The 25,063-nt window shown below is 44.4% G+C and overlaps 1 protein-coding gene across 10 annotated transcripts in view; it reads left to right on the top strand.

Moving 5' to 3' along the window:
• Positions 1 to 25,063, top strand: part of kalrna (kalirin RhoGEF kinase a) — a 734,910-nt gene that overhangs the window by 443,231 nt on the left and 266,616 nt on the right. For all 10 annotated transcript variants that reach the window (XM_087989060.1, XM_043693728.2, XM_043693729.2 and 7 more), the window contains exons 22-23: positions 12,871 to 13,053; positions 17,560 to 17,678. In XM_087989060.1, the coding sequence (XP_087845186.1) occupies positions 12,871 to 13,053; positions 17,560 to 17,678 (302 nt within the window). The remainder of the gene's footprint in view (positions 1 to 12,870; positions 13,054 to 17,559; positions 17,679 to 25,063) is intronic.

Below are 25,063 nucleotides of genomic sequence, written 5' to 3'. Positions count from 1 at the left end.
TATTGCATCATGTCCGCTCAATAGTTTCACCCACCCCATCCTACAAAACTACCAGACCTACCTGCCCTCTGCACTTACTCCCTACTCACTGGGAACACCTTCCCATCTCTCCTGCTCAGACATCACTAACAATTGCTCTTTCAACCACTTTAATCATACTCAATCACTGCCTTTGTCTAGTTGGATAAAAACGACTGACCTCTGGGCTGAGAAGGCCAAGACCAACAGCAGGAGGAGGAAAGGTGTTGGACATAAGGCTCCTCACGCAATACAGGTCATTCTGTTACAATGCGTGTTTCGTCAACGCGAATTCACTGGAATGCGATTGATGAATTGGGGACACTCATTCTACAGCGCAGTCTTTTAAAACATGTGTGGGCTGTAGTGCGATTACAACGCTAACACTTGTAAGTGCTCACGGATTTTCTATAACGCGGGGTTACACAAGAAGGCAACCATTGCATTATAGAAGCACTGACTGTAAAGGAAAAAGATCTTGGATTGTGCACGACCACACTCTTTGCAAATGGGGAGATCTCCATGCGCAACTGACCCAATATCCTTCATTGTGCTGCACGCTCACCCATTATCACCAACACCAGCTCATTCTTAACCTGCACCAGCTTTTACCTCTCTTACACAATTAGTAACTTTTCTTCTCACCTGCACTGACTAAAGGCACCCAGCAAATCTTGGTGAAGAAGAGGTCAGCACCAGTTCCTTTCAGCTTCATCTTCAGCTCTGAGGAGGAAGCCAATGAAGCCTTAGGGAATATTTTTAAACACTCCCATGAGTGCCTTTTCTGAGTCTTTACGTCGCTCGCCAATGATGTCTATCCTCTAGCATTACTATGGGCCAGGGTCCGGGTCGTACTGATGTTAACTAGGGCGAGGTGTGATTGTACCATCAGTCCAGTGCTTGTACTGATTTTGTTAAATTAATGGACCTGCACCCTTAATTTTTTTTCTTGGCCTGGTCATTGTCTCCAGCTGGAGCTGGTCTGCAGCATTTATTCCTCATTTGCTCACTTATCACTGAAGAGTTGTAGTAATTCAAGTGTAAATGATAAGGTAAGTCTGGTTATCTGTAGGTAGATATTTGGAACTTTTCGATACTGAGGAAGTTCATGAGGCTATTATTGAGACCCAGTCCCTTGCCTTGAGCGGCCATTACCAAGCCAAAGAACTTCGGCTCAGAGCCTCCCATCAATCCCATTATCTCGGTGGTTGTATTTCAGCCTTTTCTCTTCCCCTACCCTTTCCAAAGCTTTGTTGTAATTTTCGTAACACACTGTAACATCAACTACCGTGATCTTCTGATCCTTCTTAAATATGAGGTCGGGTTTCCATAGTGGGCTGTCCTTTGCAACCAGTCATGGCTCAATGCATGTTGTCCAGCCATACTTACAGACGTACTTTTGCGACTGGTACACAATCTTATTATGGCGTTTAATTCTTGAGTTCTTAACAAATAAGCAACAGCCTGAGATGTGTGAAAGGGTCTCACTTACAGCATCACACCTTTTGCATGTTTTGTTTATGTTCGGTCTTCCCCTTGATAGGGCAGATCTTGTTGGATACAGATCACTTCTTAAGAGCAGGCTGTTTATGAGCCATGAGGATTTCATTTGAAATGTTGGTTTAATCCACGAGTTTGAGATTTTGTCATCTCTGTAGATTGAATGCCCACTCCTTCGCATTCAAGCATTCGCCACTTTTTGAATTCCCAATCTGACCATGCTGCATACTTATTTGCTGGTTTCTGTCACTGGTGTCTGCCTCACGAAGTGCTAGCATAATTGCCTGGTTGAGGCTTATCAGGTCCATGTCACTTTCAGTATGACTTTGGGTGTCTGGCAGGAAGGTTTCTATTTCCTTGAGAGCTTTGAGCTTTTGCAGTCCTTCAATGGTGTCTCTGTTGCCTTCACCTGAATGCAGAAAGGAGGCCCGTATGACCACATCCTTAGACATCTCCAGTACCTCACATTTGTGGATGATTGCCGATAGAATCTGCACTTCCAGTTTTGGGATGCCCATCCTGCCGTTCCTGTTGTTGGAATTCAGGATTCCATTGTTGATCTGAGGCGGAAGATGTGGCACTGCGTATTATCTGAACCAGTCTTGTAAGCATATTCAGAGACACTTCGGAAAGGATCAAGTGAAGATACAGTCTGGGGATGACATGAGTTTTCAAGATTTCAAGGCGTTGTTTTGGTCAGAGAGATGCTGCCTGCAATCCACTTACCCACATCTTAAGCTTCTCCTTCCACTGTCCTTCTGACACACCTGCCCATGGGTTGATACGGGCACTCAGGTATTTCTCAGTTTCTCCCGGGGATATATAGGAAATAAGGTCATCATGAAGCTTCCAATTGTCGAAATGATTGTATAGGAAGGTCTTCCTCTTAAATGTAAAGTCTAAGCCTTTTGTCTATGAAATGTTGATATTGAGGCCTGTAAGGTCACAATATGATTGGAGCAGTTTTAGATTCCTTCCCATACTGGTATGAGAGTCACTCAGAAGGGCTCTGCCGTCCGCGAAGGCCAAAGCCGAGCAGTTGGATTCTTCTGCCTCCCAGGGGCATAGCAACTCCTGAGCTGGCTTTTTCCAGACAGCATATCAATGGATCCAGAGCAATGTTAAATAATATGGGTGAGAGTGGGTCACCCTCTTTTATACCCCTCTCAATGGCTTTGGTGTGGTATAAGTTCTGTTCCCTTCAACCACTATTGTGTTGCCAGTGTACAGGTCCTTGATCAGGTTCACAAAGGCTTTTGGGAGCTGTGTTCTTTGCAGGGTGTCTGGGTTGTTCCTCACACCCACAAGATCTTCAGCTTGTTTCAATTGGTTGCCTATGTCCTTATGCTTAGGGATCGAAGCTGGTGGTCTATAATGAGATCTTTGGTGCAGGTTTGATTCCTCTGAATTATTGAGAGCATTCGATGTCTCAGATTTGTGTGAATCCTCTGCTTTTTTCACATCATTCGGGATTTGGACCTCTGCCGGGGTGTTTCCAAGGTTTCTGCATTTATCAGAGATTTGCTTTGGTGTTTTTGTTTTGAGGATGCTAGTTATCTCCTTATTAATGAATTTGCATCCTACAAATTTCTTGTCTAGTTTTCTCAGGAGTGATACTTCATCTGGAGACCATATGCAATCACTTCTTCCGGTTTACCTTTGACCTTGAGTGCTGCTTTGATGCGATTTTCATTACAAAGAATGGGATGTCGATGCCCCTCATGTTGGCCAAGTCCAGCTTGGGTTGTGAACTGTTGGTCACATGCGCTGCATGGAAAGTTTCCTGCTGAAGGGGGTTTCTTACCCTTGCATCTAGTGTAATGGCAGGAGATTGCGTGATACTCTCCTGCTTTCTCTCAGCGTAAATATTTTGTTCGAATGTTCTTTATTTGATGTACTTCGGTCATATGGATCTCAATTAGGTTCACCGTCCAGAAGAGAGCATCGCATTTAGTGCAGAGCAACCCATTGACAGAGTAATGGATCACAACCTCTCAGACAGATGTTCTGTCATATGCTGGTTTCATAACGACTCCTTCCATAAATGTATGATGAATTCTCTCTTCCCTTTTTCAGGATCTGATAATTCTTATTGTAGAAGGTTTGAGTAGTAATGCTTATATTGTCCGGTGGGTGGGCCGCCCACATGATCTCTTCGACAACATTATCAGTGACATCCGCTACTGGGTTAATACGTTCTTTGGGTAGAACAATCGAATTCAGCTCTAAGTAGGGCAAGAGGTATTGTCTCAAGATCATTGTCTCCATTTGAGTTGAGACTGATCTTGTTGCTGGTTCAAGAGAGCAGGCGTATTTGCAACTTAACAATTTAACACAGCTCGCAGTTGTGGACGAGGCTGTGGGGAGGTTGTTTATTCAGGATGCTTCCCAACTGGACTGCTCCATCAAATATGGAAAACTCATCCGGGTGATATTGGAGTATCAGGTCTGTGCATACCATGGCTGTCTCGTAATTTTTCTCAGTCGTTTAGTCACTCAGCAGCCAAGGCTACTGAGCTTACCAGCAGGGCCAACGAGGAGGCACGACAAAACTATGACAGCAAAAATATGTCAAAACATCATAGTTACTCCTGCCAAGACTTTTGCCTACTTCGTCCACCAGCTCAGACTGTTTCACCTCTGGTGTGTTAGCTATCTAATGTAGATTCAGGACACATTCTGGGGTGAGCACATCACTGCCATGACTCTGCTACTGGTCAAGGAACAAACACTCCAGGCCTCTGGAACTCTTGAGGATTGCCGGAGTTCAGGTACCAGGCACATGATAATCCCATGGTCCTAGCCATGATGACTGGTCAAATGCATAGTGTCAGAGAAACAGTAGGCCGGTTTGCCAGAGGCAATTGATACACCAAATTGAAAGCAGACTGGCGACAAGCCACTCACAAAACAACATGAATACAAGGAGTCACACCCGGAACCCAGGGAAAGCTAACAATGGCAAAGAATCCCACTGCTCAGGCTGCTTGACTCTCATTGCCACAGAGGAAGGATATGGTTAGCTGGGATCTGGAGAAAATGACTATAATAATATCTTGGGGGCATTTTGTGGGTTGATGATTTCAGATGCCATCCCAGTCACCATGGGATGAGCAGCTGCAGCTCTTGGGGTGGCCTTGCCACCGAATCCTACTGAGTGCAAGTCCATCTCTGACAGATGATACAGTTGAGTGCTGATGGTCCAGAGCATTCTTAATCTGAACCTGCACTGTGGGAAGGAAGTTTTATTTCCTTAATGGTACTTCTAAGCCTTCACATCAAGCACAACAAAGCCAAGTGTTATGTGTCATGTGGCAGAGCAGCTTCATAAGTAGACAATAGACAATAGGTGCAGGAATAGGCCATTCTGCCCTTCGAGCCAGCACCACCATTCATTATGATCATGGCTGATCATCCTCAATCAGTATCCTGTTCCTGCCTTATCCCCATAACTCTTGATTCCACTATCCTTAAGAGCTCTATCCAACTCTTTCTTGAATGTATCCAGAGACTTGGCCTCCACAGTCTTCTGGGGCAGAGCATTCCATACACCCACCTTGATAAGGAGGTCTGAACTATGTAATCTTGTACAATTGTATGTTTCACAACCACGGCAGTCATACTATATTGGCGGAGTCAAATTCTGGAAGTAAGCCACCTCAATACCTCTCTCTCTCCTTGTCAGTACCTCTGTCTCCCACAGAAGACACCCTTGAACATTACAGGCCATGTGTTTGCACATTTACAGTTCAGTGTGCAAATGTGGCAACTCTGAAGCATTGTTTTCCAATGATAGCTATAGAATGTGTTTCAGAAATGCCGAACCCAATAATGCTTTAAGTGACTTTGTTTGATCACATTTGTTTAACTGCCATGACAAAGAAGCACTAGCATAGACAGTGTAATGGTCATGATTGTTTGAGGTCATAATTTGTAATTTTCCTTCTTGAACAATGCATAATTTGTCAATGGATGGGTAGTTTTACTGAATCAGTGGACGCATGACTTATGTAATTGCTTCGGGAAGACCTCAAATTCAGAGAATTTATTCCTCCACAAAGAACAAAACAATAACTTACTCCACCTTCTTCACACACTGTGGCTTATTTTTGAGCAGTTGACTTTGGATCAAAGATGGCAAAGATTCTGCTTTGAGTCCTTGAGCGTGACCTGTAGACTTCTACTGCAATGCAGGATGATCTCCCTTTCTTCATGTTCTCTCTGTGTTACTGTCCCAGTGTCTCTGATGACCTTTCATCCTCCCTCTGTTTCTGTTCAGCCACTTTATAAAACTATTTCTGACTCAAATTTATCTGAGAGCACATTGCTTTGTGGATTTCAGTGCTCTTGTTGGTTATGAACTCCCCTCATGTAAAGGCCAGACTACTCACAATTGTGAGCCCTTTCCCCTCAAACAAACACGCACACAAGCTATCATCTATTCCTATACTCTGAGGTCCCATCCTTCTATCTTGAACTGCTCCTTTTCACTGCATTCATCCTCTCAGCAATCCAGTCTAATGTGCAGTCAACTCAACCAAACTTGAATAAAAAAGAACAAAAACAGAAGTTGCTGGTAAAGCTCAGCAGGTCTGGCAACATCTGTGAAGAGAAATCAAATTTAATGTTTCTGGTCCGGTGATCCTTCCGCAAAGGGTCCAAAGAGAGAGAGGAACAGTTGGACAGACAAAAGAGTCGGTAACGATGTGGCTGGGAGGGTGAATAGCTGTTAATGGAGACTGTTAGTGGCTCGCAATAGGTAGTGTGTCATGTCATGTGATAACAAGGCCTAGTGTGTGTGGTAGGGGCTAGGACATGGGCAAGTTCAAGTCCTAAAATTATTGAACTCGATATTGAGTCTGGAGGTCTGCAGAGTCCCCAAGTGGAAAATTAGGTGTTGTTCTTCCAGCTTGTGCTGAGCTTCGCTGGAGCACTGCAGCAACCCCGAGACAGAGAATAGGGTGGTGTATTAAAGTGATGGGCAACTGGAAGCTCATGGTTTTTTTAATGGGCAGAATGTAGATGTTGTGCGAAGCGGTCACCCAGTCTATGCTTTGTTTCCCCAATGTAGAGGAGACCACATTGTGAGAAGTGCAGGTAAAGTGCTGCTTTAACTGGAAGATATGTTTGGGCCCTTGGATACTGAGGAGGATTGAGGTAAATGGGCAGGTGTTACACCTTCAGGAGTTGCAGGGCAAGGTGTCATGGGGCTGTGGGGGTGGTGTTGGGATGAAGGAAGACTGGACCAGGATGTCCTGGAGGGAACGTAACTGTGGAAGGCAGACAAGGGAGGGGAGGGGCATCTGTGTCTGATAGTGGCATATTGTTGGAGGTGATAAAAATGGCAGCTGTTGATTTTCTGAATCTGGATGCTGGTGGGTCGGTCAGTAAGGACAAGAGGAACCTGATCACTGTTGTGGGAAGGAAGTGACGGGGTCAGGGCGGAAGTGCAGGAGATGGGACAGAACCGGTTGAGGGCCCTGTCGACAATGGTGAAGGGTAATCCTCAGTTGAGGAAGAAGGTGGGCATTTTGGAGGCTCCCTTGTCAAAGTTGGCCCTATCAGAACATGTGCGATGGAGACAGAGGAACTGGGAGAATGGAATAGAGTCTTTACAGGAAACAGGGTGTGAGGAAGTATAATCCATGTAGCTGTGAGAGTCAGTGGGTTTATATTGGATATTAGTGGTCAGTCTATCCCCAGAAATGGAAACGGACTCGTCAAGGAAGGGAAGGGTCCAGTCAGAGTTAGACCAGGTGAAAATGAGTGCAGGGTGGAAATTGAAAGTGAAATTGATGAACTTTTCCAATTCTGGATCAGAAAGGGAATGATGATATCATTGATATATCAGAGAAAGAGTTGTGGTTGGGGGCTAGAATAGGACTGGAACAAAGACTGTTCCAAATACCCCATGAAGAGATAGGCATAACAGGGGCCCATGTGAGCACCCATGGCCACCCCTCTGACCTGAAGAATGTGCAAGGAATTAAAAGAGAAGTTGTTGAGGGTAAGGGTGAGCTCGGCCAAGCAGTGGAGGGTGGTGGTGCGTCGGGACAGTTCAGGCCTTTGCTTCAGGAAGAAGCGGAGAGCCCTGACACCATCCTGGTGGGGAATGGATGTGTAAAGGGATTACATGTTCATGGTAAAGAGGGGGCAGCTGGAGTTTGCAAACTGGAAATTTTGAAATTGGCATTAAGTGTCAAAGGAATCACGGATGTACATGGGTAGGGAATTACTCACTTTCCTCAGCACTCCATGACTGTCCCTGATGAGCCCTTGACCAATAATGCCCAAAGCTGGAAATGTGTTGCTGGAAAAGCGCAGCAGGTCAGGCAGCATCCAGGGAACAGGAGAATCGACGTTTCGGGCATAAGCCCTTCTTCAGCCATTCCTGAAGAAGGGCTTATGCCCGAAACGTCGATTCTCCTGTTCCCTGGATGCTGCCTGACCTGCTGCGCTTTTCCAGCAACACATTTCCAGCTCTGATCTCCAGCATCTGCAGACCTCACTTTCTCCTCAATAATGCCCAAACCCCTATGAAATGGCCCACCTCATCAAACTGACTTGTGAGGATCATTTTTGATGTCTCCACAGCTCCCAAACTGTTTGCATTTTACAATGTTGCCCAATTCCTTGACAACATGAACAATGATCCCCAAACTCTGTCAGGACAAAGTGCCTGATGACTGTGGCCAACCCCTGAAGTGGAATCCGATGTGCCCCTTGATTTACAATGACAATTGACCATAGCCTCCCTTTGACCCACAAGGGACTGCTGCCCTTAGACTTTAGACATGGACTGATGGACCTGCCTTTCCCTGAACACTAAAAAGCAATACAAGCCCAGAAGTTGGCTGCCTGCAGTTAAGCACTAAACAGCCCTCCGACCGCACCAACACTCTGACCACACTCCCCTGACCCAATTTGAGTTAATCTCACTACTTGGGTCCCACCCTGCCACCTGATTCATTCTCCCCTTACCTCAGTCACACTCATTCACCATAGTATGGAAAAGCTGTTTAAATATCCTAAAGTGTCTTGGTTTGTTAGCTATTAGATACTTAATGGAAAACAGCAGCTATCATTGTAAAAGGGGACATCATGGCTTGGAATCCCCAGGCAATCCTACACAACGATGAAGGACTTGACAAACCAGGTACAGGCTGCATTTCTGAAGAATCCTGCTTTGGAGGTGCAAGCCAGAAATATGGAACTCCATTGTAGTATAAATAAAAAGAGTGAAATAGAATTCAATGATGATTGTCTCTCCTCAGAGGTTTGAGGCTATATCTTTGTATACATCTATATTATATATGTAAAATTTCAAGAGTATTAATGTTTTATTGTCATAGCACCTGATAATGACCCATGATTGTAACATTATAGGACCATTCAGCACAGAGAGTCAATGGTTAACACTGCTGCCTCACAGTGCCAGGGACCCCGGTTTGATACCACCCTGGGACAAACTGTGAAGTTTGCATGTTCTCCCAGTGTCTGTGTAGGTTTCCTCCGGGTTCTCCAGACTCTTCCCACAATCCAAAAATGTACAGGTTAGTTGGATTGGCCATGCTAAATTGCACATAGTGTCCAGGGATGTGCAGGCTAGATGAGTTAGCCACGGCAAAGAACGGGAAGACAGGGATAGGGTCACAGGGTTGGTCTGGATGGGATGGTTTTGAGAGGGTTGGTGTGAATTCAATGGGCTGAATAGCCAGCTTCTACACTGTAGGGATTCTATGATTTGTGCTCTGCCAATTTCAACAGCAGTATTTAACATTCACCACAGGGTGGCAATATTGTGGTGCATAGCCAAGCGAATGGTAGATGTATTGCTGAATGCATATTAAAGTCCATTATATTCCTCTCACAGAGAACAGAAATCTGTGATTCCGGTTTAGTCCACTTTTGTATTTGCTGAGTAGTGTGGGTGCAACCTATAGGACTTGCTAGCCTCTTTTTAGTGACAGTGTTGTCAATGTTGTGACTCTTTTGAATTGTCAACTGGCTCCTGCTCTATGTTGGCTGCCCCTGTTCCTGGTCTCACTTTGTCAGTCATCTGCTCATCTAGCTGCCTCACTTCACTCTGACATTCCCATTTGCCTGCCTCACTGGACTTGGGATGTAGCCCATTCAATGGCTAACTAAAGCTGCTTGTAGGAACCCTATGGTAACCATTTGGAAAAGTTGGTTCTCTCCAGCCTCTTGGTAGCCTTGAATTATTTTTTCCCTTCCTCTCTGCCATATCTTGTTTTCTACTTCCTCTGCCATACTAAACTCTGGGTCTTTCATTTCTATTTTCCTTTAGCCAGAAGCCTGTAGATACTGAATAAAGGCTCCAATTGATAGGTTTTCGTTAAGAAGCACCACTAGTAATGGAGAACAAAGACAAGTAAAAACATTGATTTGCATATCAACCATACTCAAATTCAGGGACTCTCTGCTTTTACTTTTGAGAACCACTCTGATATTATCAAACCTCTGGAGACCCTATCACAGAAGAAGTATAATTTTTGCATAAAATTTAGCTCTACAACTCAGTAAATATGTTTCTTATTATTTTAGTTTTATTTAACATTAAACTTCTTGCTTGTGCAAAACAGTGATTCTGTCATGACTAGGAAGTATTTTGGTGAATATGCATGAGTGTACCATAGTCCACATCTGTTCAGTTTTGGTGCTATGTTCTCATTTTGGATTTTCTGAAAATTCAAATTTGTGTAAATGGTTTGTACTAATGGTTCAAACATCTCCTGTGCTGTAAAAGGAGCAGTGCTGCATTTCTTAGAGTGTTTAGACCTGGAACTTGCGACCTCTTCATGAGAATAGGATCTCAGAAGGATGTTATTCTGAGGCTTCAGTGCAGAAGGAGGACATCCGATCCATCATGTTTGCCCTGAGCCTTGCAGAGACCAGTACAGTTCCTGCCAGCAACCAGTTCTTTCTCCAAAATCCTGCAATCCTTTGGCCACAGGTATTAATCCAGTTCCCTTTTGAAAGCTGTTACAATTTGTCTCCACATTGAAGGTACAGATTCCAAATATGTTTATAGAAGCATATTAAAACAGCCATGTTGCTTCAGTCCACCAGAAATATTCCTTAAGTCCCTCTGATATATCAGCAGATTTGGAACAATACCTCTTCCCCTCCCCCATTGTATCATTTTGTAAATGATCAATGGCCTTCTCAAGAACTGATTCTGTGAGCTGTTCCTGACCCTTCTCTCTACATATTTCTGTGTGCTTATGGCAGCACTCATCACAAGCCTATCCTACCTACAGAATTAACCAGGACTTTCTTTTTCCCCCTTGCTCATAGCTTCCAGCCACAGTTATGTTTATGACTGTTGTTGTGTTCTGCTTTTTCCAGGTTTTATTCTTGGGAAGCATTGATTCTACACACTTTTCCAACCACCTACTATCTGTTCTATAGATTCCTGCTGCCCCTCCCCTCTGAGAGGGTGCCTAAATAGTTCCCTTCCCTGTTCCATTTCAGGCTGGAAGAACAGTACTCAAAGTTGCAAGTTTCACTTCAGTGAGGCTGCCAGGCTGGCTGCTTTACAAACATGTGCTATCTTCCACCCACGTTCAAGTTACCTATCTGTAGTACAGAATGTACTTTACAGTATCATCTGAGAATACCATGATGTCCCAACTGTTCAAGTCCACACAGAAACAGCTATCATCATGAAATGTTTCAGTGACTACAAGCTCTGAGTTTGTTGCTTTGTAATAACCTGAGACGTCTCTGTTGAAAATTCTATCCCTATGCTTGTGATAGTGCAAACAGAATTCCTACATTCACATGGAGATGTGAGATGGATCTTACTTAATAAGAACAATAGTATATCAGACATCACCCAGTCATAACTAACATTTTATTTTCAGATCTTAAAAGTGATAAAATATATTAAAATACTGGTTGCAGCTTAGCTAATGTCACCATTTAATTTTCACATTGAACTTAAGTATTAGATGAGAATAGATTGTGGGCTATTTGTAGGGCTGGAGAAGATCACAGTAATAAGAAAGTACAAGACCATGAAGAGATGTGAGCATTGGAAGGATCATTTTGAAATTGTGATGTTGCTTCGATACAAGCCATTGTAGGCTCGAGGACATGGAGATGACAAGGCAGTTAGATATGGGAAGCAGAGCTTTGGAGGGTAGAAGGCAGGGGTCGGACAGGACCTCAGTGGAATAGTTAAGTCCAGAGATAAGAGAAGGATTTAGCAACAGAGCTGAAAATGTGTTGCTGGAAAAGTGCATCAGGTCAGGCAGCATCCAAGGAGCAGGAGGATGGACGTTTCGGGCATGAGCCCTTCTCATGCCCGAAACGTCGATTCTCCTGTTCCTTTGATGCTGCCTGACCTTCTGCGCTTTTCCAGCAACACATTTTCAACTCTGATCTCCAGCATCTGCAGTCCTCACTTTCTCCTAAAGGATTTAGCAACAAACAAGCTGAGAGGCAGAGTTGGCCGATGATAGAGAGAGAGGAATAGATGCACTTAATAATGGCATAATAATATGCATTTGAAGATTCATATCTCTGAGTTAAATATGACCCTTGGGTTGCAATCAGTCTGGTCCAGTCTCAGACTGTTGCTAGAGAGGCAGCTAGAGTCAGTAGCTAGGAATGGATTTTGGAATAGGGAGCAGAGGCAATGGCTTCAGTTTTCCCAAAATTGAATTAGAAGAAATTTCAGCAAAAGCCAGACAAGCAAGCTGACAATTTTGAGATAGTGGATGAGCTAAGAGATGTGTTGAGGGAATGATCAGAGCAGTCAGTGTACATATATGATCGATGTGCTCCCTGAATGACATTTCCGAATTCTCCGGTGAGTGAATTGCTGGCTCATTGAAAGGTGAGAGATCGAGCAGATCACCTAGTGTTGACTATGATAGTAGCCAGTCAATAAGAGCCAAGTTGATCCAGGGGGCTAGGATAACAATGTTGGATGAATCTATGAGGTGGCAGACCCCTAAGAACCTTCAGACAGACCCCAAGGGGATCCTGGACCTCTGTGTGAGAACCTCTGATCACATTCAATCGGAAGCAACTCAAGTGATGAAATGCATAGAATCTGAAAATTGTATTAGGTCATTTAAGAAATGTCTTTCTGGGACTTGATGTAATGCTGTTAAATGCAGTAAATACACCAGTCAGCTGATATGATGGTTAGCAGCTTGTATTCCTAAAGTAAAAGTTTTAGAAATGCACTGACTCCAGGAAGTAGTATTGTAAGGCTAAAGGCAAAGGGCTTAGTAATTGCAGGTGGAATTGAAATTGAGTGAGAATTACAAGCTGCATTTCATCTCCGTTGATCCAAACAATGTTTCTTTTCTGATCTAGCAAACTAAGGAAAAGGTGAAGCTCATCATTCAGCTGGCTGACAGTTTTGTGGAAAAGGGACATGCACATGCCTGTGAGATTAAGAAATGGGTCACAGCAGTCGATAAACGTTATCGAGATTTCTCGCTGAGAATGGGAAAATACAAATCATTTTTGGAAAAGGGCCTTGGAATCGCCTCCGAGGTAAGTAGGAGTCACTCCACCTCATTGTATAACACTTCGGGAATGATTGTTATGGGAGTTTTGTCACTTTCGTTTTCAAGAGAATGCCTATCTGACTGCAGAACCCCTGAGCCAGATTTAATTACAGACCTTTTACAAGCATATCTGAATCAAAAAGTAATGCCATGAGTTTCCTTAGATTTTTAACCACTGTGCTGTAACATCATTGCAGCTTTCAAACACATTCTCAATCACCACCTCTGGAAAAGTTCCTACAGAGCTGGAGCAGGAGAGAATCTTAATCCCAAATCTTCTATCTGGAATGCTATGTTAAGTGCTAACACTGGCCATTTAATGTGTTACCAAAACATGACAATGTTTGAAAGGAGTCAACGAGCATTCATTAGATTTTAGATTTTTTTCATGGGAAAATTCCTCTGGCCTTAGCCAAAGTTCTGAATCATACTTGTACTATTTAATTGAGTGCTCAGCGTTTCTATAACTATTCTATAGTTAAACCAAAGTGAGTTAACATTCCAATAATTATAACATTAGACCCTCTCAAAGCACTGTGTAGAATTAATAAGAGCACTTGCTTAGCCCTGCAAAACAGTGCAAATAAAATTTGATGGTCAGTGACAGGGTGGATGTCAAAAGGATGTTTCCTGTTGTGGGAGAATCTAGTAGGAGATGTCATAGTTTAAAAATAAGGGATTGGCAATTTAAGACAGAGATAAGAAAACACTCTTTTCTCTCAGGGGATTGTGACTCTTTGGAATTCCCTTTCTCAGAAGGCAGTGGATACACAAACTTTAAATATTTTTAAGTCAGAGGAAGGTAGCTCTTAACTTCCAAGGAATGAAAACATGATCTGGGGTATGTAAGAATGGAGATTGAGGTTTAAATCAGATCAGCCATGATGTTATTGAATGGTAGAGGAGGCTCAAAGGGCCATGTTACCTATTCCTGTTCCTTGTTCATATTGTTCAATCAGTCATGATTGTGTTAAATAGAAAAGCAGGCCTAATGGGCTGAATGGCCTACTCCTGTGCTTATGTTCCTATAAATGGTTTAAAACAAAATGTTTGGACTGAAGCATCTCCAGATTCTGAACATTAATCAAAAGTACAGGCTTTTCAAAGTAAATAGTTCTGCCTCGTGAATATGATTGGTCCAGTAATAGTTCAGCAAAATCGCAAAATGGTGTTTTTTGTACAGTGAATCCATTTCCTAGACTATGGACTGGATATCATATGATCCTATCAGGTATGTTTCAGTGTTGGGGGTTTGTTAAAAGATCATTTGACACTAATGTATCCTGCCCACACTATAAAATGATTAGCACAGTAGACTGATGGGAGCAGCATCCCAATTTTTAAAAATGGTGTTCTCTCTTTTCCCATGGGAACCTTCTTGAGAATATAGTACACTGCCTTCCTACCTAACTGTGTTTTTCTCAAAACACACCCCTCCCTCCCCTTTTAGTGGCCTCGCCCCACCTACCCCAAAGCTGGGAAAATGGTCCCTACTCAACAGCCTTAACTGACTTATCTCATTCTGGGTCAAAAAGTGTGGCGCTGGAAAAACATAGCAGGTGAGGCAGCGTCACAGGAGCAGGAGTATCACCGTTTTGGGCAGACGCCCTTCATCAGGAATGTGGGAGCAGGGGAAGGAGGCTGAGAGATAAATAGGAAGGTAGGGATGGGGCTGGGGGGTAAGGTAACTGGGAAGGCGACAGGTAGATGCAAATAGGGAGTGATGATGATGGATCAGAATGGAGGGTTGAGTGGATAGGTGGGAAGAAAGATGCTCAGCTAGGACAGGTCATGAGGCGGTGCTGATTTGGAGGGTTGGATCTGGGATGAGATGGGGGAGGGTAGATGAGGAAACTGGTGAAATGTACGTTGATGCTGTTTGGTTGGAGGGTCCCAAGGCGGATAATGAGGGATTCTTCTTCCAGGCATCAGGTGGGTAAGATTTGGCGATGGAGGAGGCCAGGACTTGAATGTCCTTGGCAGACTGGGAGGGGGAGCTGAAGTGGTCGGCTACAAGGCGGTCGGGTTGGTGGTGATGTTCTCTGCAAGTTGGTGTCCTGTCTCCCCAATGTAGAGGAGACCACATTGAGAGCAGTGGACACAGCAGATGATGTTCAGGAAAATCTCTGTCAGATGTGGAAGGGTCCTTTGGGGCCTGGGATAGAGGTGAGAGGGGTGGTGTGGGTGCAGGTTTTACACCTCTTGCAGCGGCAAGAGAAGGTGCTGGGAGTGGAGGATGGATAGGTGGGGGGTATGGACCTAACAAGGGAATCAAGGAGGGAATGGTCTCTGCAGAATGTTGATAGGGTTGGGGAGGGAAATATATATCTGGTGGTGGTGTCTGACTGTAATTGGTGGAAATGGCAGAGGATGATGTGCTGTATCCACTGTATCTTGGGAGCAAAAGAGCATTTCCACACTATGACATCCGAGATGGCCTCCTATTTCAAGGACTGCAATTTCCCCTCCCACATGGTTAATGATGCCCTCCAGCGGCTCTCCTCCACTTCCTACACCTCCACCCTTGAACCCCATACCCTCCAAATGTAATATGTCAGAACACCACTGGTCCACACCTTCCACTCCACCAACCTTTGGATACAATGCATCATCCTTGATTCTCCTGCTCTTCGGATGCTGTCTGACCAGCTGTGCTTTTCCAGTGCCACATTTTTTGACTCTGATCTCCAGCATCAGCAGTCCTCACTTTTTCCTTATCTCATTCTGGGTCTGATGAGCCATGGACTGCAGTCTGGACAGTGCCCACTATGGAGCTTTGGTATTGCTGGTACTGTTAGCTACCAGCCAATCAGCTTGAACTGCAGCTCCAGAGGGTGAGGCTTTCTCTGCCTTTGGGCAAGGTCCAATGTACCAGTTCTTCAGTCTAGCCACAGCACACTCTGGCTGCAGGGCAAGCTTCCTTCTGGTCTATCAGCTTATTCCTGACTTCCCTTCTGAGAGAACAAACAATCTGCAACCCAGTGAATTTTCTGCCCTATGCTTTCTTGTTGGCTCATTTCCCCAAGTAGAATGTTGGACCCATAAGCAGTTTGTATTTGAAAACATTTAACTGCAGAATGAAATGTGAACAAGCTACTCTGTGAATTCACATTCATTTTTGTCCTAATTCAAAAAGATTACATTAGTTCTTTTTCAATAGGCATAGCCTCACAATGCTGGTAAGGTATTAGCTGTGCCCTTGCAGTTACTGTGTAAACAGGTTTTACCTGAGATTCATAATGCTTTGTTGCTAAGGTAACTGATCAAATATACGTGAAATACTACACCTCTGAGTCATAGATGTGGCTACTTCACATTTAACTAGTTGATTTTGCCTTCAGTTATCTATTAAATAGAATATTTTATCATCTTGAAGTTACTAGGCTGGGAAAACGACAGATTGAGAGTGTGTGGGACCAAGGGATATTGGGATGACCAAAGTAGACTGAGTTCCCTCTAAAAAAACATCCCAACACAAATTGCACCCATCTTCCTAATGACTCACACTGTGAAAGGTAATTCAGTATATTTCCCCTAATTCTGTTACGTCTATTTCTCACCTGCCCTTGTGGATAAGCATCAATGTCTTAAAGGCACAGTGTGTCGTGATCCTTCAGTAAGGTGGAATTATTTGATATTTGAAATATTGATCACCATAACTTTAGGCCATGTCTTTGGACGTATGACAAGAAACATCATTTGGACACTTTTACATTTTGAATTCATCTTGTAAACCATGGATTACAGTAGAATAGGGATGTGAGGGCTACACAATATGTTTCCTAATGGGAATCATATTTATACATCTTTCTGCTGAAGAAGTTAACTCTACCTAGGGATGGCATGGTGGCTCAGTGATCAGCACTGCTGCCTCACACACCAAGGACCCAGGTTCAATTCCAGCCTCAGCTGACTGTCTGTATGAAGTTTGGACATTCTCTCTGTGTCTGCATGGGTTTCTGCCAAGTGCTCTGTTATCTTCCCACAGTCCGAAGATGTGCAGGTTAGGTGGATCAGTCATGATAAATGTGGGGCGATGGTGGGAGTCTGGCTGGGATCCTCTTTGGAGAGTTGGTGCAGACTTGATGGGCTGAATGGCCTCTTTCCACACTTTAGGGATCTATAATCCTAATAGAGGTGGCCAGGGTAACCTGATTAAGCACCAAAAGTGTGTCAAACCAACTTGATGTTCCATCATCCCCAGCTGGATCAAAAGGTCCATACAGCTCTTGAAGATTTATCTATGAGCTACATTTGCAGCCTGTATTTAAATTATCTGCATATGGTGGAGTAGCTCTGTGTCCCCAAAGTTACAACGTGTCTATTAAGGTCTGCTGATATGTGGACTTACTATATCTGGGAATAGTAATGTCTCTTAAATATAATGAAATATTGACCTCAGATAATCCTACAGTCTTTTCTTCTAATGTGTTTTGTTTAAATGAACTGTGATATTTGATTGTCGAATTCCTGGCTTGTGTTTGATTTGTAGGACAATAAAGATCTAGAACTGGACATCATTCCAGCGAGTCTCACTGACCCAGAGGTTAAGCTGCGAGATGCCAACCATGAAGCTAATGAAGAAAAACGAAAATCTGCCAGAAAGAAAGAGTAAGGATCAAGTTATGATAGTGTGGTATTACAAGAAACCAGTTTTTCGGAGAAATTCATTCACTGCATTCCTCGGATGAAAGGGATTCGCTCATGTAGAAAGATTGAACAGGCCTGTGGACTTTAGAAGAATGAGGTTTCTTATTGAACTGTAAAAGATCTTGAGGGAACTGGATAGGATGGATACAGAACAATTTTTGCTCTTGTGGGGGAGACTAAAACTATGGATCATATTTAAAAACAAGATATCTCCCTTTTAAAACGGAGATGAGAAGACTTTTTTCTCTCAGACGATTGTTGGAACGTGAAAATCTCTTCCCCAGAAGGTAGTGAAGGTCGGGTCTTTCAATTTATTCAAGGCTGAGTAAAATGGATTTTTGATAGACAAGTGAGCCCAAGGTTATGTGCTAGGGACAGGAAAGTGGACATAAGATCACAATCATATCAACCATAATCTCATTGAGTGGTGAAGCAGCTTGAAGATTCAAATTGTCTACTCCAACTCCCAATTCTTATGTCAATAACAGTTGATGAAATGAATTTATTTCTTGCCATGCATTTGCCTGTGTAACAGAATGGGCAAAGCAGGAGGCAATGTACAATGCAAAATATTAAAGCAATACGATGCCCGTTGCATTAATGTCTGGGAACTGCATGTGAGTAATTAGCAAGGAAGGAATTGAAAACCTGGACTTAAGGTGTGAAGTGAGCAAGGCTTATTAGAGTAATGGAAAAAGCTGCAAATTTGCCAAGTCATTTTGGAAATGAAATTAGTAGGTTTTTATTTGATGCTGGTACTGAGGTGATCATGGCCAGAGTTAAGTTCCAGATTAACCATGTCCGGAATTAATGGTGGGATAGGCTGTCCACGTACTTTCCTGATGATAGCTTGGTAACTTTCCAGCTAGCCCCCTCAAACAGTTGCTCAGGTCAATGTAAGGCTATAGGATGAGGCAGGAGAAAGTGAGGACTGCAGATGCTGGAGACCAGAGTTGAAAAATGTGATGCTGGGAAAACATAGCAGGCCAGGCAGCATCCGAGGAGCAGGAGAATCGACGTTTTGGGCATAAGCCCTTCTTCAGGAATGAGGCTGATGTGCCAGGCAGGCTGAGATAAAAGGTAGGGGGGAGGGGATTTGGGGGAGGGGCGCTGGGAATACGATAGGTGGAAGGAGGTGAGGGTGAGGGTGATAGGCCGGAGAGGGGGTGGGGGCGGAGAGGTCGGGAAGAAGATTGCAGGTCAAGAGGGCGGTGCTGAATCCGGGGGGTTGGGACTGAGATAAGGTGGGGGTAGGGGAAATGAGGAAGCTGGAGATGTCTACATTCATCCCATGTGGTTGGAGGGTTCCTAGGCGGAAGATGAGGCGTTCTTCCTCCAGGCGTCGTGTGGTCAGGGTCTGGCAATGGAGCAGGCCAAGGACCTGCATATCCTTGGCGGAGTGGGAGGAGGAGTTAAAGTGTTCAGCCACGGGAAGGTTGGGTTGGTTGGTGCGGGTATCTCAGAGGTGTTCCCTGAAACGTTCCCCAAGTAGGTGGCCTGTCTCCCCAATGTGGAGGAGACCACATCGGGTGCAACGGATGCAGTAAATGATGTGTGTGGAGATACAGGTGAATTTGCGATGAATATAGAAGGATCCATTGGGGCTTTGGAGGGAGGTGAGGGGGGAGGTGTGGGCGCAAGGTTTTGACACTGCTGAACTGCCAGTCCTCTGAATGGGGGCAAAAGAGACAAAAAAAAACTACAGATGCTGGAATCCAAAGTAAATAGGCAAGAGGTTGGAAGAACACAGCAAGGCAGGCAGCATCAGGAGGTGTAGAAGTTGACGTTTTGGGTGTCACCCTTCTTCAGTCCTCTGAGTTGGCCAGCAGTTCAAGGGGGCAGGCTACTGTCCTTAATCGATTAGTAACCCTGGTGGCAGGCTTTTGATTGGCTGCCACAGATAAAATGCCACCCAGGGCCCTGTACCGTGTCCGCCCCAACCGCTCTCTATCCCTATAGCCCTCAGCCCTAGCTCACCTCCCACTGTAGCAAGGATACTTCTTAACTAGAGCTTCAACCTCTGCTGAAAAATTCAGCCAAGTGTGTGCTTTAGATTGAGTGTGCATGCCGTGTAGATTTTGAGCTCAGTCACCTATCTATTTAACTGACAAGGAAACAAATAATTTTCACTTTATCATTCACAGTAGGTGACAGAAAAAAATACATGCGAATACAATGATAATAACTTACACTGCAGATTAATTTTAGTACTGAATCCTCAAGGTATACTTGTAAACGGCAACAAACAGTGATGGTTTGTTTAATTGCAACTTCCCTCTTGCAAAAACTGACTCATCTGTTTAATCACAAAGTATCTTTTGGACTGACTTGCTTTTATTTTTGACTAAGTTCAAGGAATTTACTGAATCAACAATTGTAGATGAAAGAACGAATTGTTTTGACTAGATAGGAAAACAGACAGGAACGAGCAGAAATGTTGACAGCCTTCTGAAAGAAAATAAATGTTGAGTTTATTGATTAATCGTGCAGTGATACCTGTCATATCTCTGCTCTGCTAGTTGTACAACAAGAATACAAATCAGAGTGGAAAGTGAATTCACAACTGAATTGTGATTCAGGTACTTGTCATGTGAGCAAAAGAATGCAACACTCTTTGACTGCCAGTAATCCATTTCAGTGTGATAGCCTGGGAACATTTCCTCTGTCTATTTATTTAACAATAGAAATACTGCTTCGGTTATATCATTTTATGATGATGATTAAATTCTGCACTATTAGTTGTTACTTTTATTGTCTCAGGACTATATTCATCAGCCTTCCAAAACAAACTGCAATCACGAAAGCTGAAAATTTATTAATGTGAGCAGGATTTGTCAATTAGAAGAAATTAGTGTGTCTTTGCTTAAACCTGTGCCTTTGTTACTTTTATTTTCTGTTTCAAATTATTGCAACAGAGCTTGTGTCAATCAGCACTGTTATGTCAATGTTGGAGCCTTTACACCCATTATTGGAATCTCTGGAATGCTTCTCTTGATTGCTTTGTTACCTCAGCTGTCATTGCCTTCGGCATCACTAAAACTATGCAAATCTTAAGGGTTTTTTTCTTAACAGAACTATGGTTACAATTATCTGTTCCCATTCAAATGTGAGCAGTTGTCAGTCCTTTTCCATAAACTCAAGGCTTGGGCATGGGTAAGGTCTGTGGCAGTCAATCAACAAGGTAAAAACAATGACTGCAGATGCTGGAAACCAGATTCTGGATTAGTGGTGCTGGAAGAGCACAGCAATTCAGACAGCATCCGAGGACAGGCAAAATCGACGTTTCGGGCAAAAGCCCTTCATCAGGAATAAAGGCAGAGAGCCTGAAGCATGGAGAGATAAGCTAGAGGAGGGTGGGGGTGGGGAGAGAGTAGCATAGAGTACAATAGGTAGGTGGGGAAGGAGATGAAGGTGATAGGTCAGGGAAGAGAGGGTGGAGTGGATAGGTGGAAAAGGAGCTGGGCAGGTCGGACAAGTCCGGACAGGTCGAGTTACTGGAGGTTAGAAACTAGGATGAGGTGGGGGAAGGGGAAATGATGAAACTGTTGAAATCCACATTGATGCCCTGGGGTTGAAGTGTTCCGAGGCGGAAGATGAGGCGTTCTTCCTCCAGGCGTCTGGTGGTGAGGGAGCGGCGGTGGAGGAGGCCCAGCACCTCCATATCCTCGGCAGAGTGGGAGTGGGAGGGGGAGTTGAAATGTTGAGCCACTGGGCGATTTGGTTGATTGATGCGGGTGTCTCTGAGATGTTCCCTAAAGCGCTCTGCTAGGAGGCGTCCAGTCTCCCCAATGTAGAGGAGACCGCATCGGGAGCAACGGATACAATAGATGATATTAGTGGATGTGCAGGTAAAACTTTGATGGATGTGGAAGGCTCCTTTAGGGCCTTGGATGGAGGTGAGGGAGGAGGTGTAGGCACAGGTTTTACAGTTCCTGCAGTGGCAGGGTAAAGTGCCAGGATGGGAGGGTGGGTCGTAGGGGGGCGTGGACCTGACCAGGTAGTCACGGAGGGAACGGTCTTTGCGGAAGGCGGAGAGGGGTGGAGAGGGAAATATATCCCTGGTGGTGGGGTCTGTTTGGAGGTGGCGGAAATGTCGGCGGATGATTTGGTTTATGCGAAGGTTGGTAGGGTGCTCCCGCGAGGAGGTTGAGCAATTCATCAACTTCACCAACACATTCCACCCTGACCTTAAATTTACCTGGACCATCTCTGACACCTCCCTCCCCTTCCTGGACCTCTCCATCTCCATCAGTGACGACCAACTTGACACTGACATTTTCTACAAACCCACCGATTCCCACAGCTACCTGGATTACACCTCTTCCCACCCTACCTCTTGCAAAAATGCCATCCCGTATTCCCAATTCCTCCGCCTCCACCGTATCTGCTCCCAGGAGGAGCGGTTCCACCACAGAACACACCAGATGGCCTCCTTCTTTAGAGACCGCAATTTCCCTTCCCACGTGGTTAAAGATGCCCTCCAACGCATCTCATCCACATCCCGCACCTCCGCCCTCAGACCCAACCCCTCCAACCGCAACAAGGACAGAACGCCCCTGGTGCTCACCTTCCACCCTACCAACCTTCGCATAAACCAAATCATCCGCCGACATTTCCGCCACCTCCAAACAGACCCCACCACCAGGGATATATTTCCCTCCCCACCCCTCTCCGCCTTCCGCAAAGACCGTTCCCTCCGTGACTACCTGGTCAGGTCCACGCCCCCCTACGACCCACCCTCCCATCCTGGCACTTTCCCCTGCCACCGCAGGAACTGTAAAACCTGTGCCTACACCTCCTCCCTCACCTCCATCCAAGGCCCTAAAGGAGCCTTCCACATCCATCAAAGTTTTACCTGCACATCCACTAATATCATCTATTGTATCCGTTGCTCCCGATGCGGTCTTCTCTACATTGGGGAGACTGGACGCCTCCTAGCAGAGCGCTTTAGGGAACATCTCAGAGACACCCGCATCAATCAACCAAATCGCCCAGTGGCTCAACATTTCAACACCCCCTCCCACTCTGCCGAGGATATGGAGGTGCTGGGCCTCCTCCACCGCCGCTCCCTCACCACCAGACGCCTGGAGGAAGAACGCCTCATCTTCCGCCTCGGAACACTTCAACCCCAGGGCTTCAATGTGGATTTCAACAGTTTCATCATTTCCCCTTCCCCCACCTCATCCTAGTTTCTAACCTCCAGTAACTCGACCTGTCCGGACTTGTCCGACCTGCCCAGCTCCTTTTCCACCTATCCACTCCACCCTCTCTTCCCTGACCTATCACCTTCATCTCCTTCCCCACCTACCTATTGTACTCTATGCTACTCTCTCCCCACCCCCACCCTCCTCTAGCTTATCTCTCCATGCTTCAGGCTCTCTGCCTTTATTCCTGATGAAGGGCTTTTGCCCGAAACGTCGATTTTGCCTGCAGTCAATCAACAGCCTACCACCAAGGGCTACTAGCCGACTGAGGACAGTAGGCTGCCCCCTAGATCTGCTGGCCCACTCAGAGGACTGGCAGTTCAGAAAAAAATGGTCACTGCCTTTAAGTGTGAAGGGTGTAGGTTCAAGTTCCATTTCAGAGGCAACATTAAAATCTGGGTTGTCACTCCAGTGCAGAGGGAATGCTGGATTGTAAACATGTCAGATATTAACAGATGCCCTGTTCGAACTCTCAGGTGGTTGTAGATTTGACAATGTTATTCAAAATCATGAAGGCCCAGGATAGAGTGATTCGGGTAAAATGTTCACATTGGTTGAAGGATCGAGAACAAGAGCGTACCACTTTCAAGTAATTAACAAAAAGAAGCAATGCTGATAGAAGAAAAAGCCTTTTTGTGCATTGTTAAGTGTGAAAGCATTGTCTGAGAGTGTGGAACAGGCAGGTCTACAAGTCGTTCAACCGAAAAGTGCATTAGTATCTGAAAGAGAACAATGTGAAAAGTTCTGAGGAATAGCAGGGGAATGGTCCAGTGTTGAATGCTGCTGCAGAGAGTAAATAAATATGACTGCCTGAATGGCCTCCTTCTGTGGTGTAACAATTCTCTGATTCTGTAAAGATCTCTGGGCGGTATTTTGAATTTCTAGTCATTTTCATGTTATCATGTATCATAATTATCGGGGAAGTGACAGTCTAGTAGTATTAATGCTGGATTATTAATCCCGAGATTGGGTTGAAATCCCATCAGGACAGATGATGGAATTTGAATTCAATGAAAATCTGGAATTAAGAGCCTAATGATGATCATGAATCCATTGTTGATTATCAAAAAGACCCATTTGGTTCTCTAATGTCCCTTAGGGAAGGAAACTACCACCCTTACCTGATCTGGCCAACAAATTGTGCTAAAATCTACACAGGTTTTTTCCCTAGATTTTCAACACAAATTCACCTATGTTTCACCAAGCAAAATAGCTTGCCATGAATTGGTGCAATCAGTGTTTTAAAATGCAATATTTGTTCAAAAATTAAAACTTTAAAGCTTTAAAACTATATATTGATAAATTTAAAAGGAATGTGTGCAGTTTAATTAATACAGCTGAAATGTAAGCATGTTTAGTCACAGCAACAGACCGCTATCTGTGAGTAGCCCAGTTTTAAATTACTGAAGTCTAGATTAGAGTGGTGCTGGAAAAGCACAGCAGTTCAGGCAGCATCCGAGGAGCAGTAAAATCGACGTTTCGGGCAAAAGCCCTTCATCAGGAATACAGGCAGAGAGCCTGAAGGGTGGAGAGATAAGTGAGAGGAGGGTGGGGGTGGGTAGAAAGTAGCATAGAGTACAATAGGTGAGTGGGGGAGGGGATGAAGGTGATAGGTCGGGGGGGAGGGGGGAGTGGATAGGTGGAAAAGAAGATAGGCAGGTAGGACAAGTCAAGGGGACAGTGCTGAGCTGGAAGTTTGGAACAAGGGTGAGGTGGGAGAAAGGGAAATGAGGAAACTGTTGAAGTCCACATTGATGCCCTGGGGTTGAAGATAATTCTAAAAATATAAACAGACTTATTCTCTCGTGACATTCCTATAGAACGTCAGTCTCAATAGGGAATCACAGTCAAAGCATTTTAAAATGTCCTTATTAATGATATTACATTCAAAACAGCCTCCTCAAATGTCTGCAAGCAAGCACAATTATTGAACCTAGCAACAGTTATTAATGAATCTTGAGGTGGTGCCAGTAATATGGGTTGGCTAACTTCGAGCATGATGTATTTTAAACCAGCAAAAAATTGTAAAAACTCAAATAGTTGACTTTTGATTTAAAAATTTCCCTAAATTATTTGCATTGGTTACACTTATTTCAGTTGAATTGTGCCAAAAACACCAGGGGAACCAAGTAACAACTCTAT

Source organism: Chiloscyllium plagiosum, unplaced genomic scaffold, assembly GCF_037043375.1.
Source record: "Chiloscyllium plagiosum isolate Xiang-an unplaced genomic scaffold, Cpla_swu_hap1 HiC_scaffold_7, whole genome shotgun sequence".
Classification (NCBI taxonomy): domain Eukaryota; kingdom Metazoa; phylum Chordata; class Chondrichthyes; order Orectolobiformes; family Hemiscylliidae; genus Chiloscyllium; species Chiloscyllium plagiosum.
Note: the sequence above shows the minus strand (reverse complement) of the source record. Positions and strands in the feature narration are given on the sequence as shown.